The sequence below is a fragment of the Periophthalmus magnuspinnatus genome, chromosome 23, assembly GCF_009829125.3.
Source record: "Periophthalmus magnuspinnatus isolate fPerMag1 chromosome 23, fPerMag1.2.pri, whole genome shotgun sequence".
In the NCBI taxonomy this organism is placed as follows: Eukaryota; Metazoa; Chordata; class Actinopteri; order Gobiiformes; family Gobiidae; genus Periophthalmus; species Periophthalmus magnuspinnatus.
In genome coordinates, this window is record NC_047148.1 from 2,060,085 (window position 1) to 2,079,886 (window position 19,802).

The 19,802-nt window shown below is 41.5% G+C and overlaps 1 protein-coding gene across 1 annotated transcript; it reads right to left on the reverse strand.

The window, feature by feature from the left end:
- Positions 1 to 16,178: 16,178 nt before the first annotated feature.
- LOC117392189 (C-C motif chemokine 21-like) lies at positions 16,179 to 17,195 on the reverse strand. The gene is made up of 3 exons (XM_033990216.2): positions 16,868 to 17,195; positions 16,545 to 16,659; positions 16,179 to 16,405 (listed from the first exon to the last, which is right to left on the reverse strand). The coding sequence occupies exons 1-3, from the start codon at positions 16,920 to 16,922 to the stop codon at positions 16,294 to 16,296; spliced, it is 282 nt and encodes a 93-aa protein (XP_033846107.1). The 5' UTR covers positions 16,923 to 17,195; the 3' UTR covers positions 16,179 to 16,293.
- Between the last annotated feature and the right edge of the window lie 2,607 nt (positions 17,196 to 19,802).

Genomic DNA, 19,802 nt, shown 5'->3' on the forward strand with positions numbered 1-19,802 from the left:
CATACATTCTTGAGTAACCCTTTATTATTAGTCTTTCTACATTGCCAAAGCTTAAAATGCTCTGTTGCACCCTGTGATGTCATCAACCGGTAGTTTTCAAGTTAACAGTTACCTTTTACCTTTAGTTCAGTAGAGATTGGGAATTCCAGGGCTGAAATAATCCTAATGATTCTAGTGAAGGTGTATGGAGTTTAAAAGCACAGTGGAGCACTTCCTGTATTACCAGATGACATTACAAGGTGGAGCAGAGTGTTTTCAGTTTGAGAGAACACAGCCTAAATATGCAGGGTTTATGTGTTAAACGTGTGAAAGAAACCAAACCACTCCACATATGTTTGTGATGAGGAAACAACAATATAACAGATAGTGTAATATGGTCCCTTTAAAGACTTTTAAGTATTGTGTTTTGTTTTGGAAAGAGTGGTCCTAGAATCCAATTGGCTTTGTGCACACCGCCCTGTAAACTCACTGTTAACCTCACTACTTCCTTTGACTTGACTTGACTGAAATACTAACAGCCTGTATTTTATTCTTCAATAAATATTTATATTTATACAAGAAAGACTTTTGCCAAGGAAATGTACTTTCTCTTTGATTCCCTAATTATCTGAAAACTATAATTACGATGTTCCACAATTGCTAAACCATCATATATTTAATCTCTGTTACATGTTTATAACTCACTATTTTGATGCATGAATACCTCATATATAAGGGATATGGGACAAAACACAAGACACTCCTCAAGGGGGGTTCATCATTACAATACCACTGCACCATGTTCAACCAAAACACTCATATATATGCCAGCATCTCCAACAATGAGAGCTCATGTTGCCTTCAAAGACACATTGAAAAACTAGCCAACTTCAGAGCCATGGATCCTCTATGTCTATGGCAATGCTTTGACATGTAAAGCTTTTTGAATAGACATTCACATGCGTGCACACACACACTACACCCCCCCCCCCCCCCCCCCCCCCCCCCCCCCCGCCCCCCGCCCATATGCACAGATAAACAGAACCATTTTTAAACACTGTCGGATTTAAACATTGTCAAAATAGAGGCCTGAGCTCACATCTTCAGGAAGACTCTTCCAGGTTTTGGCTGAATAAACTGAAACACTGTTTCCCCATGTTTAGTCCTGACTCTGGGCACCAGCAGGAGGCCTGTCCCTGAAGTCCTCAGAGTGTGAGATAGTTCATATGGCACTAACGTCGTGTCGAGATGTAGTGTGGTACAAGGCCATGGAGAGACTTGTACACAAGCAGAGCTGCTTTAAAGTGTATTCTCTGAGCCACAGGAGCTAGTGCACAGACCTGAGCACAGGACTTACGTGCTTGTACTTCCTAGTTCTAATCGGGACTCGAGCAGCAGTCTGGATGTACTACAGCTGTCTTAATGCTCGTTTGGAGAGGCCAGTGAGCAGGCCGTTACAGTAGTCTAACCTACTGGAGACAAATGCATGAATACGTCTCTCCAAGTTTAGTATTGACAGTATACCTTTGATTTTTGCAATGTTTTTTAGCTGGTAAAAAGCTGTAGATGTTATTGATTTGAACGTGGCTGTTAAAGTTCAAGTCTGAGTCCATTATTATCCCTAGATTTCTATCCTAATTTGAAGATTTTAGAGAGAGACAGACTGGAGGTGACTGCTAATACTTTCTCTTTGTTTCTGTGGGCCAAAGACTATGACCTCAGTCTTGTCTGAGTTTAGCAAATTGGAGTCTGATGACCAGGGATGACCAGGGTAGCCACAAAATAAGGTAAGCTGAAAATCTTTTTAATAAAATTTCCGCATAATTTTGTTTTGATTTGATTAGGGTTGCCACTATCACATTAATCTGTAATTATGTCTCAGAAATTTAGAAAATAGTTTATAATTAGGGTGGCCTATCTAGTCCAGTTTGAGTTTTTACGCATGTAAAGTTGCATGAAACACATGGGGACAGATCAGTGAGCCAGTATTAGAAATTCTGGCTGGACCAGGTGGCACTAGGCCCGGTCAGACTGTCAACAGACTGGGTCTGTTACACAGCTAGGGTTAAACCCTGAGGGTGTCTTGTTTATTTCTTGATCAAACTACCACTTGCAATAGGGGCTGACGAGTGTCAATTGAACGTAGTCACTGCAGGTCTATTGTCAGCCTCAGTTGGACTCTGAGGGTGTGAAAATATCCTATGACCAAGGAGGCTGGACCATGATTAGGGAGGTTTAGAGCCTCGGGTTTAGAACTCACTCAGTTGAGCAAAGTTTATTTAAACAGGCAGGGGCAGAACCTCCTTTTCTGCTTTTGGGGTCATTATGCAGTAAAGGCTCCAAATGAGGAGTCAGAGACGCAATACTACTGAATACTACTATTATTGCCAGTCTTATCACCCCACCTTTCACACTCTCTCTTCACTCACTTCACTCTAGCTCCTCCACCACTGCAAAATAGACAATGTAAAAACATAACTGAACTACTATGACAGAAGAGATGTTTACTTTTGTAAGATGTAGGAAAGTGTGTGAGAGTTTTTAAAGTGGGGAAGAGAGTTACAGATGAGAGGCAAGATATTTTGTATAATTTTACCAAAAACAGATATAAGTCCAAGGATTTAGCCTGCTACACCTCCCCAACCCATGGTTATAATATATTATCTAAACACATATTCAAATTTGCCAAACATACTTTCTTACAAAAATTAAAGATAAATTATTTTCTCCAATATTTGTGAGTGTGTGATCAATTTCAATTGAAAGCAATTTACCAATTCTCCCAACAATATAATTAAACCATAAAAATCATGCAAGATTAAAATTTCTGGTGTTCATATTTAAATTGGCACTGTCTGATATTTTGTTCAATACAAAGACAAATAAATATTGAACTTATTTGACAGTGATTTTATTTTAGCACCATTTAAACATACTAGTTTATTTAAATTTCAGCATGATCTAACTAAATATACAATCATCTAAACAATTCAAACCTTATCTTATGCATTTCATTTTTCCTCATTTGTAGGAGATTTAGGAATTTTGAATATTTTAAATACAGATATAATACTGATTTTTGATGCAAAACTATTTATACAATTAAGGTGAGAATGAACAACTTCTCCATGCAAATTTTGAATATATTTTAAAATGAATTTTAGTTTTGACTGAAGTGGATTTGAGACGGGTCTTTGGCCTGTTGTGCCTGGGTGGGCGTGGTCTGAGTGCAGTGGCTCTCTGGGTGCATCTCTCCAGCTCTGAACTGATTGGTCACAGGATTGAAGCTGGCTCTGTTTCTGTTTAAAGATTGTGTAAACATGGCTGCTGCATCATTGAGAAACATGAACTGAACCAAAACCAGTCCTACTGGGTCTGAAACTGCTCTGTGGACTCAGCTCCTCCTCCACTGGCCACATGACAAATTAATGAACTGAGTCAAAACCTTCAACACTGGATCTGTTGCTCTCCTAAGGCCCTATTGAACTGTCTCTGCTGTTGCATTTGGGCTGTTTGCCTGGGCACACATGAATGGCACCTTTTTTTTTTTTTTTTTTTTTTTTTTATTGTTTGTTTTGGGTTTTGTATTGTGTATCTTATGTATTATCATTTTAGTATGTTTTTTCTATTATTATTATTTATTTTTTTTCATAACACTAGCCTTACAATTTTTATTTATTTTTTTTCTTGATTTTCTTACATTGTGGATCAATCTGTAGCTGCTTCCAAAGATGTTGCACTGGGGCTGTAACATACTCTATATGCAACTCATTTGAAATGGCACTTAGAATGGCCACAAATAACAAATCATGAAAACTGCAGTATAACTTACAATACAAACAGAATATCTGGCCTCATTATGCACAAAACCTGGGTTTTGAAATGCTTTAGATTGTTTGTTGTATATGTTTACTTCATGGACTATGATATTTCATATTAGGCGACATGTTAATATTCCTGTATATGTTTAAAGTTGGTGTTTCAAACTGTGTGCGCAAATGACTGGTGGTGGTCGGAGGGGCCGATGGTGCAGATTGGCAGCCTCGCTTCCGTCAGTCTGTCCCAGGGCAGCTGTGGCTACACTAGTAGCTTACCATCACCAAGTGTGGAAATGAATGAATAATGGCCATAGTGTAGTGCTTTGAGAGGCTTTGACAAGCCTGTAAAGCACATTACAAGTTTTGAGCCATTGAATTAAAAGGCCCCTCCTTGCGTCCATGAAAGGGCACACCACAGTAGAAGAGATGCAGATCAACCTTACCTTGACATATGATTCAGTATTTCCAATATTTCCAGTGTCATATTGGAGATGAAAGTTTACAGCCCATTGTAACTGCAGCGGGTGCTGTAGAGCCATTTTCAAAGTAGAAATTTTATTCACATATCATTGAAATACACAGCTCATCAAAATACACAGACACTACATTGGGTTTGTCTGAATCCAAAAACGTCTGCAAGTTACAATATTTTTTATGCTTTCAAAATGTCTGCTTTGTTAAGATCTTGTTATGACCACACCCTGGGACTCATATCAATTTTTTTAACAACTTTTGACCCCACATATGTCCTGATGATGCTGCCTCAGTTTGGAGTCGGAAAAAAAAAAAAACAACAACATGAAAGTTCATTAAAGTATGAGGTCTAGATTTTGGACATCTCAAGTTTGACTCAATATGGCCGACGTCATGTGTGGTTTAGGGTGGGGACATGATAGACAAAAGAGTATATCTCAAGATGCTCTATGTACCTGCCAAGTTTTATGTGCCCACAATGAAAAAAATAGGCTCTACCCCTTCCTATCTTGTAATGTATTTTTTTTCATCCTGATGCGTAAATTTTTGTTATGGAACTTAAATTTGAGTCAATTTCTAATTTAATGCTGATTTTCCAGAGTTTTGAGCATTTTTTTCTTTTCCTCAGCAGCGATTTACTTGACTGAAAGGAATAATAATAATCTTTGTTTTTCTTCCTTTTTTTTAAAAAAATACCTAAACGATAAAAGTTGGAATGATGGTGGATCTTTGTCACATTGTTTCCCATTATGAAGAGCCTCTCTGTAAATTATTTTTCCAAAAAGAGCCCTAATTTGCATGTCATTACATCCAGCTCAGAAATGTGCATGCACACTTCATTGGGTCCTTTCAAAAAAATCACCATGACCATGCCCAACATTTTATTTAAAGGTTAAGTGCTAACCTTTAATTGCACATGGGTTTTGTTTTTTGGCCAAGTTTGAAGTGTTTTTGATTAAATCTGTTTGAGATGTAAAAAAATTACGAGATAGATTAAACATTAATTCTTAGGTCTATACAAACGTTATTTAACAGCCGCTAAAAATATGGAGAAGAGTTAGCTGAGGTGGCTCAGGCATCCCTCCTGCTCCGTGCATGTTCCACCAGGAGGAGGCCCCAGGGAAGACCCAGGACACGCTGGAGGAACTATGTCTCTCGGCTGGCTTGGGAACGCCTTGGGGTATCACTGAAGGAGGGAAGTGTCCCTGCTTAGACTGCTGCCCCGTGACTTGCCCCAGGATAAATGGAAGAAAATGGCTGGATGGATACTCTCTGACTCATTCCTGACACTTACCCCTCTTCTGTCCCCAAAATCATAGCTACTTTTAAACAAATTGCTGACCAGATTTGTACTGATCCAGTTAATATCTTTCATTGATGCAATTTGTTGCTGGTGCACTGATAATAACCATGTAAAAAATTAATGCTTTCAATACAGTATGCGTCAGGCCAATTTGACTAGAGCAACTAATGACCCCAATTGTAACAAACAGCCAAGTTTAATACTAGATTAATAGCACCTTTCACTACATGCACTTTAAATTGCACATACACTTTAATAGCACACAGCACTTTAAGCATTATTTGCACTGTAAAAAAAAGAATTGCACAAAAGGATTTAAAAATGTTTATTTAATTTGTCTGATTTTACCCAGTTTTAGATCTGGTGGCACAGTGGCATTTTAATTGAAGCTGCGTGTCCTGGAGGGGAAAGAGGACAAAATTAACAGCTAATTAATACATTGGATATGGGCAATATTAGTGCAATGTTTGTTGAGAATGTTTTGAAGTGTTGGTGTGTTCTGTAATTTGTAGTGTTTTTAGTGAAAGTGTTTTAAAATGTTTTAACTTACCACCTCCTTGTCCTTGTGTCCAGGTGTCAAAGAGATCCCCGGGGAAACAAGCTCCCTTAAAAAGGTTCCGGGGCAGGACCAAGGCGGGGGAGGTGTAGGGGAGACACGTTGGGCATTTTTAAATGGTTTATGGGTTTTAAGTATATTTGGTGTTTGGTTTTAGGGTTTATGTATTTTAATATGTATAATGTTGATTTGGGTTATGGGTTTATTGGGTTTTATGGAGGTTTGAGTTTTAAAGAGCTAAGGCTAGTTTTTAAATGCCCCTAGTAATTAATAGTAGTATAGTCCAGTTAGAGGAACAGGATAAAAGGCGCCTGCAACCATCAAACCATGTTCTGCTGCTGGAGATGATGCTGCTCCTCTGACCTCCATTTGCACAATGCACCTGGCACTTTAATAATTGATGGGAGAAAGAAATAAAAAAAATTGTGGACCACACCCGTGCTGCTGTCTTCTGTCACACCTCCTACCGCTAACGGCCAGCCTACGTTACATTTGGTGTCGGAAGTGTGTCCTCGCCGCTGTGAGACGAAGAAAATGCCAACACGGGGGAGAAGAAATGAGGAAGACGAGAATAGAGTGGAGTCTACTCACCACCAGGAAGCTCAGGCAAGTGGCTCCAAAGACAGTTTGGAGAAACTGGCAGGCATGGTGAAATGGCTAATGGACTCCCATGTCGCACGGGACAAAAAAAGGGGACAAAGAGCGCATGGTACAGGAGCAGCGCTGGGAGGCCATGCAGGAGGAAGTAAGCAAGATCCAGCAGCAGGTATTGAGGATGCATTCAGAGTGATCTGAGCATCAAAATGACATTGAAGAGCCAACGGCGGCACCAACAGATGATGACAATTACACTTATAGGCCTCAGCGGGAACCAAAGCTGTTGCCACTGACCGCAGAGGATGACATTGAGCATTTCCTCATCACCTTCGAGAGAATGGCCCGAGTGTCACGTTGGCCATCTGAGGAGTGGGCCGTCCGTCTAGTTCCTCTCCTCACAGGCAAAGCCAGGAATGCCTATGTTTTAATGGACTTTGCGGACACTGAAGACTACCACAAGGTGAAAGAAGCCATCTTGGCAAAGTATGAGATCACGGCTGAGACTTACCGGCGCCGTTTCAGATCTCTGAAGATTGAACCAGATGAGACACCTCGAGAACTGTATGTGCGGCTGAAGGAACTTTTCTATAGATGGATACAGCCGGAGAAGTCAGACATTCGAACCATCGCAGAGACACTTATCCTGGAGCAGTTCCTTCGGATGGTTAATCCTGAGCTCGAGGTTTGGATTCGGGAGCGCAATACGACCACTGCTGAGGAAGCTGCTCGTCTAGCTGAGGCCTTTACAGCAGCTCGGAAAGGGACCAGATCCATGCATTTTGGCCGAGAATCTCCCCAAGGCCAGTCAAGTAAGTCCTTTGGGGGTGATAAGAGGTTTGGTCCGGGTAATAGCAGTGGTAGGCCATCTCCATTCAACCAACAGTCCCGTCCAGCTAAAAAGCCGTTCTCCAAAACATTAGCACAGGAAATAAGGTGTTATAATTGTAATGAGCTAGGTCATACACAGCACTTCTGTCTGGCACTTAGAGCCAAGCCATCTTTGCTATGTTCTGTACCTAGACTAGCAGTAGTGCAGGCAGGGGAGCGGAAGGGGTGTTTAACACCAGTCCTTGTTAATGGCCACCAGCATGAAGCTCTTTTAGATTCGGGCTGTTTTCAGACAGTAGTTTTGTCTAGTTTGGTTCCAGTTGAACGTCAGTCTCCAGACAAGACCCCTCTAATTTGCATACATGGAGATGAGCACTGGTACCCTACAGCTGAGGTGTTTTTGACAGTTGGAGGACAAACTTACCTGGTCACTGTAGCCCTGTCCAAAAACCTGCCTTATGGGGTTATTCTAGGGAACGACATTCCAACCCTTCCTGATCTAATTGCTCAGTCTGACAGTAGCCAGGGTGCAAATGTTTCATCGCCAGAGAGTATGTGCAACCCAAGCCCAATGACAGAATCCAGTCCTGCTAATCATTGTAATATTCTTACCAGAGCCCAGTCAGCTAGAGAAGTCTTAGAAGAGCTGCCTTTCTGTGATGAGGAGCTCGAGGTGCAACCAGGAAAGACGAGAAAGTCAAAGTCCCAAAAGAGAAGGGATAAGTTTGCTGGCTCACAAAGAGAAGAAAATGAACTTGCCAAACCCCTCAGTCCAGTTGAGTTCAGTATTCCCTCAGACATAGGTGCCCTTCAGGAAGAAGACCCCACTCTAAAGCCCTGGTTTGAAAAGGTCACAGAGCGGGAGGGGGTCAGCATAGGGAAGGTCAGCTACCTGGATGAAGTGGGTTATATCATTAAAAATGGTCTCCTTTACCAGAGAAAGGACAAGATTGAAGCCTTAGCCTTGCCACAGCAGTTCAGAGAGAGTAATGGAACTGGGACACTCCATTCCCTGGGCAGGTCACATGGCATTCCAGAAAACTCTAAGAAGAATTGGTAGCCGTTTTGCTTGGCCAGGAATGTATGCTGAGCTGTCAAAGTTTTGTACATCCTGTAAAACATGCCAGTTAACCTCAGGCAAACGAGTGACACAAGCCCAACTGCAACCACTACCAATTATTGGCACCCCATTTGAAAGAATTGGCATGGACATTGTGGGCCCCCTGGAGAGAAGCTCTGCAGGAAACAAATACATTTTGGTGTTGTGTGACTATGCTACACGTTATCCTGAGGCCTTTCCCCTCAGGTGTATCAAAGCCAAACAAGTGGCCAATTGTTTACTGCAGCTTTTCTCTAGGGTTGGGGTTGCCAAAGAAATTCTCATAGATTGTGGTACAAATTTTTTGTCCAAACTCCTCCAACAAGTCTACCAGCTGTTAGGGGTCAAGGGTATTAGGACAACTCCTTATCACCCCCAAACGGATGGATTGGTGGAGAGGTATAATCAAACACTGAAAACCATGCTGCGGAAGTTTGTCTCTACCACAGGGGCAGATTGGGACCAGTGGCTACCGTACCTCCTGTTTGCCTACAGGGAGGTCCCGCAGGCATCAACTGGCTTCTCACCTTTTGAACTGTTATATGGACGTCAGGTGAGGGGCCCACTAGACCTGCTAAAGGACCATTGGGAGGGTACAGAGCCAGAAAGAGACAACATTGTTGCCTACGTCCTGAAGATGAGAGAGAGACTTGAGGCAATGGCAGTCCTGGCTCAGGAGAACTTAAAGGGAGCACAGGAACGACAAAAGACCTGGTACGATCGTAAGGCAAAGGACAGAGTCTTCGCGCCTGGTCAGAAGGTACTGTTGCTATTACCCACTAGTGAGAACAAGTTGCTAGCTAAATGGCACGGACCTTACGACATCACAAGACAAATTAGCAAAGTTAACTATGAACTGTACATGCCTGAAAGGCGGAAAAAGCACCAGGTTTTCCATGTAAATCTCTTGAAAGAATTCCTCACTCGGCAAGAGCCTTCACAGCAACTTCTGGTGCGTGCTGTGAAGGATGAGGAAGTGACTGACTGTTTCTTTCCTACTTCTGCCACAGAGCCAGCTGCTGTTGACCTCTCTCACCTCTCTCCCTCGCAGCAGGAGGAAATCAAACACCTGCTCGATCCCACTCTATTTCAGGAGACCCCCGGCTTCACATCACTGGTGCAGCATAAAATCAGACTAAGAAAAGATGCTCCAGTGAGGCAGGAGTTACAGGATACCTGAACGGTTGGTACCAGTGCTGCAAAAAGAAATTAAACTGATGCTGGAGCTTAACATTATTGAAGTGTCTAACAGTGAATGGTGTAGCCCGGTTGTTCTTGTGCCAAAAAAGGATGGTTCGCTTCGATTCTGTATTGATTTTAGACACTTGAATGCAATCTCAAACTTTGACCCCTACCCAATGCCACGCATTGATGACCTGTTGGAGAGTGTGGGAGGTGCTTCATACATTACAACACTGGATTTGTCAAGGGGCTATTGGCAGTTGGCTCTGGCACCTGAAGCTCGAGAACTGACTGCCTTCCGGACTCCATTTGGTTTGTACCAGTTTCGGGTGATGCCATTTGGTCTGCAAGGGGCACCAGCCACTTTCCAAAGGCTCATGGACTTTGTGCTGAAGGATGCCTCAGAGTTTTCTGCTGCCTACTTGGATGATGTGATTTTCAGCAGGTCCTGGGAGGAACATCTCCACCACCTCCAGGAAGTCCTGCAGAAAATCCAAGCTGCAGGACTTACAATCAACCCTCGCAAGTGTGCGGTGGCCCATCGTGAAGTGGAGTACCTGGGCTATACCATTGGCTATGGGAGGATCAGGCCACAGGTACAGAAGATGGAGGCCATACGCTCATTCCCTGTGCCCACTACCAAGAGGAAGGTTCGTGGATTTCTTGGCTTGGTAGGGTGGTACAGGAAGTTTGTTCCACAGTTTGCCGAGAGGTCAGCTGTCCTAAACAACCTCACCAAGAACTCTGCCCCCAACAAGGTGAGATGGTCAGCAGAGTGATCGAGATTTTACAGACCTGAAGGAGGCGATATGCACTTGTCCGGTTCTGCATAGCCCTGACTTTAACAAACCCTTCATCCTGCAAACCGACGCTTCGGGGGTGGGACTAGGGGCGGTCCTCCTCCAAGAGAAGGATGGAGAGAGGAGACCAGTGGTGTTCCTTAGTCATAAGCTGCTTGACAGGGAAACCCGATACTCTACAGTGGAGAAGGAGTGTCTGGCGATGAAGTGGGCCATCGACTCCTTAAGGTACTACCTGCTAGGACGTCATTTCACCCTGTAGACTGACCATCGAGCGCTCCAGTGGTTGAACCGCATGAAGGATGCCAATACCCGTATCGCAGGCTGGTATTTATCTCTTCAGCCCTACAACTTTACAGTACAGTACCAACCTGGGAAGACCAACGTGGTAGCGGACTGTCTAGAATGGCTGAAGACTGAGGTTTCACCTTGTTGAGAGGAGGGGGGAAATGTAACAAACAGCCAAGTTTGTTACTAGATTAATAGCACCTTTCACTACATGCACTTTAAATTGCACATACACTTTAATAGCACACAGCAATTTAAGCATTATTTGCACTGTAAAAAAAAGAATTGCACAAAAGGATTTAAAAATGTTTATTTAATTTGTCTGATTTTACCCAGTTTTAGATCTGGTGGCACAGTGGCATTTTAATTGAAGCTGCGTGTCCTGGAGGGGAAAGAGGACAAAATTAACAGCTAATTAATACATTGGATATGGGCAATATTAGTGCAATGTTTGTTGAGAATGTTTTGAAGTGTTCTGTAATTTGTAGTGTTTTTAGTGAAAGTGTTTTAAAATGTTTTAACTTACCACCTCCTTGTCCTTGTGTCCAGGTGTCAAAGAGATCCCCAGGGAAACAAGCTCCCTTAAAAAGGTTCTGGGGCAGGACCAAGGCTGGGGAGGTGTAGGGGAGACATGTTGGGCATTTTTAAATGGTTTATGGGTTTTAAGTATATTTGATGTTTGGTTTTAGGGTTTATGTATTTTAAGTTTATGTATAATGTTGATTTGGGTTATGGGTTTATTGGGTTTTATGGAGGTTTGAGTTTTAAAGAGCTAAGGCTAGTTTTTAAATGCCCCTAGTAATAGTAGTATAGTCCAGTTAGAGGAACAGGATAAAAGGCGCCTGCAACCATCAAACCATGTTCTGCTGCTGGAGATGATGCTGCTCCTCTGACCTCCATTTGCACAATGCACCTGGCACTTTAATAATTGATGGGAGAAAGAAATAAAAAAAATTGTGGACCACACCCGTGCTGCTGTCTTCTGTCACACCTCCTACCACTAACGGCCAGCCTACGTTACACCAATGTTAACCTTGAACAAATTAATTTGGATATATAAAGTGCTATTCACCTCTTGCTGTTCACCTCAGTTTCTCCCATTCTGGCCTTTTCTAGCTTTCTGTCGTCGTCCAGGAATGGCCATCCTCCTCCAATAGCAAGGAGCTGCAATGCTTTTTATGATTTGCAAATTTTTACAAATTTACAGGTTCCTTGCAGCCCCTCTGACACTTGCCTTCACTTCTCTCACCTTCACATTGACACAAGAGGCTGGCTGTGCCTTTAGGGACACCTCTGCCCTTGAAATGGTTCTAATCCTGAGTTAGTTTGTTGCCGAAGTCGACAAACCATGTATTCCGACTGTATGAAATCCCCTCCAACACTGTCTGACAGAGGTCCTCAATTCACCTCACAGATATGAAAAGGCTTCTGTTCTGCTTTGAATATTAATGTCAGTCTCTCTTCTGGATATCACCGCAGAGCAATGGACAGAGCAAACTACACAGCAGATGGAGGTAGCGCTTCACTGGTGTCAATCCGTCCAGCTGGAGTGCTCATTTTCCCTGGATAGAATACGCCCAGGGAAGTACTCTCTGGTAACCATAGCAACATTCAAATGGAGATATACCCAAACACCCATGTTTGCAGACCAGGAGAGGGAGCTGGCAGTTCCTTCAGTTCAGCATCATCTCTGCCGTTATCACCAAACCTGATGAAGGGCCTACTCAGCTAGGTCTGATATACGAGCCAACCGTTGCGGCATTTTGACTCCTACTTGCTCACCAGGACAAAGGATATGGCTTTCTAATAAGGACCTGACTCAAGGTGGAGTCTAAGAAGTTGCCTACAAAGTTCATAGGACCATTTGAGGCGGAGATGGTGATCAATCTTTCAGCGGTACATACACATGGTCCTCCCTGTGCTCCAGCACATGCCCACTCCTGACAACACTTTTGCACCATTGACTGTAGTCTGCTCTTGGGTCCTCTTGGGCGTGTATACTGACTGCAAGAAAGATTTTAATCTCTTTGACCTCTCTGACCTCTATCCCTTGCAACACTGATCTCTGGGCCCTGCCACACTGACCTTGTTGGAGTGAGTGAGCAGGTCTGGGTGAGGCGTGGACAGCCGTGGACGTGGTTCAAAGGCATCCCCATAAATCGTTATATACTGTAGGCCCATCCTATGTTTTAACACATAAGTTTGATACTCTAAATGAGAAATATTAAAGAAGTTGTTTAAACGTGCCAAATGTTGGAAGGTTTTCTTTATTCCAATTAAATAAAATGCAATTTTTTGTATAAATATGGTATGATACACAGCTGTTTCTGTTATATTGGATTCATTTCTATATCATATTCTATGCCAAAAAAGGCTTCTTATAGGAGATATCTTAAGGGACCTTTTTTTGCAATTTTTTTGCGTTAAGGTTATGTATTAAATTTCAGAATTCTTAAGATCCTATTTTCACATGTTTTGGGAATGTAGTTAACTATGTGAGATTTACATCTGTTGCATTTAGAAGACAAGCTGGAATACATTTTACTCATAGTGCGGTCAGGTACAAGTTATATTTTTGTTCTAATATTCTATTGCTTGACATTTTTAAAAAGACACTATTCGTAATGTTACTCCACTGCTCGTCTTTAAATTTGACACCCAAGTCAGAAGTGAGAGATGACTCCTCTTGTTTACCCAGGAATTTCTAGACTAGAGAAATAAAATATAGAATATAGAAATAACCATCTTCAATTATTTCAAATGTAATCACATATTCTCTAACTCTGAAACCTCCATTGCACTATTGAGCACTTCTGATGAATCAACATAGTGACACAATGACAGATTTGTAAGAATTTATAAAAATCTTGTTTTAGTAATCAAAATTTTTCTTTTAAATTTTAAGTGTTTAAGAGTATTATTTTTAAATAATTGATGAAAGTTTGTTAGTCCAGGTCTTCTCCAGTTTACCAACGGTTGAGTTTGGGAGGTCAGGGTTTGAGGATAGCAGGGCTAACACTGATAAAGATGTTGAAGTATCACTGTGCTTTTTAACCGCTTGCCAGGCGCACAAAATGTTATACACAACATAAATACTTGTATGGGATGTAACATTTTCATATCATTAATAAATGGAAACGCAGCCAATAAAACAGGAGAGCAAAGTTTTCTTTTGATGAGTGTCCAGTGGGGAGCATTTTGTGTATAAAGCCAGTCTAACACAGCTTTTATGTGGCATGACAAGTAATACAGTTGGAAGTCTGGAAACTCCAATCCCCTTTTATCTTTGGGTTTGGAAAGCATCTCGTAGGCTAGGTAACTTAAAGAATGATTTATGAATGTAACATGCTAATGGTTGATAAAGGTGTATATATATATATATATATATATATATATATATATATATATATATATATATATATAACGCATAATAGCATGTAATCTGGTTGGTTTATTTTCAACTTCACAGTCTTTGTTGAGTGAAGTATCTTCTTCATTTGTTCTTTTTTCTGCAGCTGGACCTCATATTTTAACAAACTTGTCCTAGGGTTTGGATCTGATGGACCTCAAACTGAGGCAGCATCATCAGGACATATCTGGGGTCAAAGTTATTAAAATAATGTACATAAGTCTCAGAGTGTGGTCATGTCGAGCTTTTAATGCAGTGGCCATTTTGAAATCTTACAAATCCCTGTAACTCAAAAAATTTGCAAAAATTATTAGATCTGGATGGACCCAATGGAGCATTTGTGTATTTTGGTGACATAATGATGTGTGAATTAAACTTGTGTTTTTTTTACATTTGCATGCCCAAAGTCAATGAGAAGTAAAAATGTTGTTGGTCAAAATCCAATGAAATTTGGTACACCCATTCCATATGTGACAGCGCGCAAAAAAATCTATCTCCAATGTGAAGGCAGCCATTTTGCATCAAAATATAAAGATGTCCAAAATCTAGCCTCACACTTTACCAATGTGAAATCTGGCAGATAAAAACCCTAGGACAAGTTTGTTAAAGTATCATCAGGACATATCTGGGATCGAAAGTTGTTAAAAGAATTTACAGAAGTCCCAGGGTGTGGTCATAATGAGCTCTTAATGAAGTGGCCATTTTTAAAAGTATAAAAATCTCTGTAACAGTTACAAAAATGTTCAGATCTGGATTAACTCTATGTTCAGATCATGAAAACACACAAATGCTACTTTATCTTACAAGAATTAAACTTGTATATTGAAAACTGGCTCTCCAGTGCCCCCTGCCAAGTTAAAATGGGATTGTCATAGACAAATTTGATACACAGAGCCTTTATGTCACTTTGAACAAAAAAGGCCATGAAGACCATGCCCTATCTACATCTACCTGTGTATATCCACACCTCAAAAAATTTAGTACACACGTTGTTTATCTGACCCTGAGCAAAAAAGTTTATGGGGATCATACCCTATTTCCAAAGTAAATGCAGCCATTTTGAATCAAAATCCCTTGAAACTTTGCAAGCTTTTTCATATTCAAACTCCCATTTTGATGTTTGTGCATTTTAATGACCTGGACATAATGATATGCAACTTAAACTTCTATCTTTGAAAATAGCTCTGCAGCGCCACCTGCACAGTTGTAATGGAGCAGAAACTTTTAGTTTGTCATAGGCTAATGAAATTTGGAATGCACACTCTTTATGTGAATCTGACACATCCTATCTCCAAAGTGTATGCAACCACTTTGAATCTAATTATCAAAATGTCCAAAGTCTAGTACTCACTCGCACTTTCTGACAGACTCCAAAACTGAGACAGCATCATCAGGACATGCCTGGGGTCAAAAGTTGTTAAAAGAATTAATATCAGTCTTGTGGTGTTGTCATAATGAGCTCTTAACGAAGCAGACATTTTGAAAGCATAAAAATTCCTGAAACTTTTGCAAATACCGTCGGATTCAGACAAACCCTATGTAGTGTGTTTTGATGAGCTGGATAAAATGATGTGTGGATTAAAATTTTATCTTTGAAAATGTCTCTCCAGTACCCCCCTGCTAAGTTACAATGGGCTGTAAACATTAAACACTGGAAATATTGAATCAGATGTCAAGCTTAGGTTGATATGCAGCTCTCCCTTCCGTGGTCACAAGGGTTGCGAGGTCCCTTTATCATTGCTTACAGTTTTAATTTTAACTTGATTTTCAAAACTACGCCTGTCAGAAAGTCATTTTACACTCTTATGGCAGACTACAAGTTCACAACACATACACAAGTTACAAAGTTTATTTAATAAAAAAAAGTTAGGCAGGCCAGTTTCAGACTCAAAATACACAGTATCTAGGTAGTAGAGGTAGTATACATTTACAACAGAGCACAGAGCTCACACAAGTGAGTCTACTGCTGCTGATTCTCCTCTCTCTGATCCACCATTTTCATGACTCTCTGCACCCATAGGTGTCCCTCCGGGTGGGGCAGGCACAGGTGTTTGCCTCCTTTCATCTGGACCCTGCACAGAGCACATACAGTTAGACTGACCTCTGAGACCTTCCACACACACACATGCCCACACTCATTTAGACAGACCCCTGAGAGAACACACAGTTAGACTGGCCCCTGAGAGCACATACACATAAACAGACACTTACACAGTGGCGCTGATGTCACAGCCTCTCCCAGCTTCCTGCACCTTGTAGCTCTGGATACGTCTCGCAGGCAGACGCTGCTGAGCCACCCTGAGGCAACAGTCCTGAGCGACCTCCGCTGCAAACAACAAACATTTTAGAATGACGCCAAACCTCCAACATGCACTAACCACAAAGTAACATCAACACAGTCTTGCCAATTAACATATGCAGCTAATGCACATAGGTACGATGTAAACCAGCAATAATCTTTTTGGTGGGTCAATAATTGACTGTAGAGTAAATGGTAAAGGGTCTTTCAGAGAGTCATAAATGCAGGGTCTCACCTGAGCAGAGAGCAGCACACAGCAGCAGGAGCAGCACACACACTTTTGGATCCATCTGTCTGCTCTGGAGGGTGTGGGCTGGAGATGGTTAAAGTTGACTGGCAGTGGTGGTGGGAGGCTGGCTGTTGTAGGCTGGTGAACGTAGTTGGCAGGCTGGTGTCTTGGGCTGGTGTGGCAGGCTGGTGGTATGCAGATTAAGGTGGTAGAGTTTGCTGTGGTGAAGTGTCTCTGAACCTCTGGGCTGATGCCGACTTCTTTTATACAGGTGAAGAGAAAGTGAAAGTGTAGCTCACTGACTGGAAATAGGAGCAACTGGCACTCACCCAAGAGAGGGTTAACCGTGCCATACCTGCCCGGACCCTGGAGCGATTCAGGGTAGGGCAGCAGTCTGTGGCCTGGAGCAGTTGTGTTGATTGCATCAACTCTCTCAGCTCTGTGCTGCAGTGTTCTGGAGTAAAAGTGATGGACTTGTCTGGACTTGCCTGATCACTGAGGGGGAGGGTTTTCCCATCAACACAATCAGGAGCAACAGGCAACGCTTACCAGAAAAAGAAACTCTGGAACGTTTTTGTTTTCTGTAATGTAATTATGTTGGACAGAGAGCACTAGATAACAAAATGCATTGTAACTATTCTTATTGGCTACAGCGAAAAGAAAACAAACTCTACAGTATCACAGGAATATCACCCTTAAACTTAAGTGAAGTGGTAGTATGTAACTTTCTGGAGGCAGAAAGTCAAGTGCAGAATTCCATGGAGATATTTTGGAACACTCTCCATGGAGATGGATATGTTTTATGCCATACTGTGGAATATTATAGCTAAAGGAACAACATTTCCATGGAACCAAGCAGGAGGTGGCTCTCTTCCAGGCCATGTAAGCTATGTTTGTGGAGACGCAAGCCTGCTCACAGTAACCCAGGGCTCATCCCTCAGACTGCAGTATAGTCAGCAGCAATGATGCAGATGCAACAGGGTCGGGAGTGTTTGTTAATGTGCTGTTCACGTTTGTATGGTTAGTGTATTGTTATTATTATTATTATTATTATTATTATTATTATTATTATTATTATTATTATTATTATTATTATTACATTCAGGGGCAGACTGGGGCTCTGAAATCTACCCAGTGGCCCATCACCAGCCCTGTCCGCCAACCCTTTTTTAGCATAGTTGTAAAAAGGAAAAAAAAAATCACTCCATGTGTAGGGCTGTATAGGGGTCTTCTAGAGAATTTGGTGAAAATATCACATAAATACTATTCTGCTGGATTTTAGTTATTATTTTTGTCAATAATAATGGATTAGGCTACAATAAATTGGTGAGATCTCATCTTCATAAAATTACACATCAAACAATTTACCTATGTTATGTACAATCATTTATTTCAAGTTAAATGCTTAATTCAGTGCATCATTTATGCCAAAAATCAGCCGACAGCTTTTGGTGTTTTGCGCAGTTATTGTGAAAGGTTTTTTAATGACAACACACTAAGGCCCTTTCTGTAGTTTGTCACTGCAGATGGTTTTATTTTGAAAAGGCTTCGGGAAGTGTTCACTTGATGTTTACAGCTCTTTGACATAGTATGAGCTTTCCAAGGTTTTGGGCTTCTTGGGAATTATACACTGATGGCGCTCTGTGGCCTGTGATGGGAAGGGTCAACTCCACTGAGACATTTGATTGAGCTTTTCTATTGTATTTTACTGCTCAATGTTCTTAAATTGTCCCTCGGAGACAAATAAAATGATATTGATTGATTCTCAAATAGCACAAAACATGGAACAGGATCTCCAGGCCCTCTTCCTACCAAACACTTGCTTAACAGGAAATTCAACCTTCCCCTTTAACAGCTTGTCAGAGGTGCTTCAACAGAAAAGTCCATTTTGCCTATATCATCATCTTATATGGGTTTGGAGTGATCAAATCCAGTCACCTTAAATACCTCCAGCAATGACCAATGCAGTGCATCATCGACCATCACCATGCTGTATTTTATTTTGTTTGAATTCTGAAGATGCTATGGAGGATCAGGAACATAGATTTGAAGAAGATGAGGATGAAGAGTCAGGCTGTAAGGGGCTAGATTATGAGAGGCCAGACTACTCTGAAGGGCTAGGCCCAAAATTGTAAAGTGAACACCTTGCCTTAAGCGCAACTTGTGGCTAGTAAAACATGATATTTCTTTCTTTTTTCTTAAGTTACAGTTAAAGGGATGGAAAGACCCACAAGCCCTAACCACTCCTGATGTCCTCTCACGCTCTGTTTATTGGTAGATTATAGAATCAAAGAAATATGCCTCTTTTGTGTGGTAGTTGCAGCTGGCACGCAGCCTGGCACTCCTGCTCTTCCCAGCATAGATACAGCACACTTTCACTTTCTCTGCTGTGGCCTGTTTTGGGTAGTTTAGTTTGAGGACCTTGGCAGTAGCTCCACAGGTCTACATCTCCACACTGCAGTGGGAATGTCTCTGCTGTCAGTGGAATATGGAAGAGGCACAGAATTCTAGTAAAGAAATAAGAGCCACAAACAACAGGTGGGGAGGATGTTATAGTCTTATTGTAAATCTCATTTGTTGCTCTTCCCTTTGGAAAATCCATTACATTCTGAACTAGTTTCACAGTTTGGTTGAAGTAGCCTATCTTGGAATTTGGTTGAACCCAAACAGTTATTTATTTACATGGCCAGTAAAATAGACCACGTTTCTGTGTAAACTCCGCAGCTCATTGTAGTTTAGTAGAGAGTGCTCAGGGTGCTGGAGTGAAAGAATACAGTCCTCGTTTCTGTGTAAACTCCGTTCTGTGTAAACTTTACTTTACAAACTCTTAGTCCCAAGGGCTTAAATGATGAACTGTTGCTTAATGTAATGTTGTGATGTGGATATGTAGAACTGTTTTTTGCCCCCTCTCTGAGTTATGAGGGAGATGTAATGGAACCTT

Excerpts from the sequence above, each read along its gene's own strand:
- LOC117392189 (XM_033990216.2), bottom strand. The coding sequence starts at position 16,922 with ATGGATCCAAAAGTGTGTGTGCTGCTCCTGCTGCTGTGTGCTGCTCTC. Across the intron at positions 16,660-16,867 it reads GTGTGCTGCTCTCTGCTCAG|CGGAGGTCGCTCAGGACTGT; the intron begins GTGAGACCCTGC and ends TGTTGTTTGCAG. Across the intron at positions 16,406-16,544 it reads TGTGACATCAGCGCCACTGT|GGTCCAGATGAAAGGAGGCA; the intron begins GTAAGTGTCTGT and ends TGCTCTGTGCAG.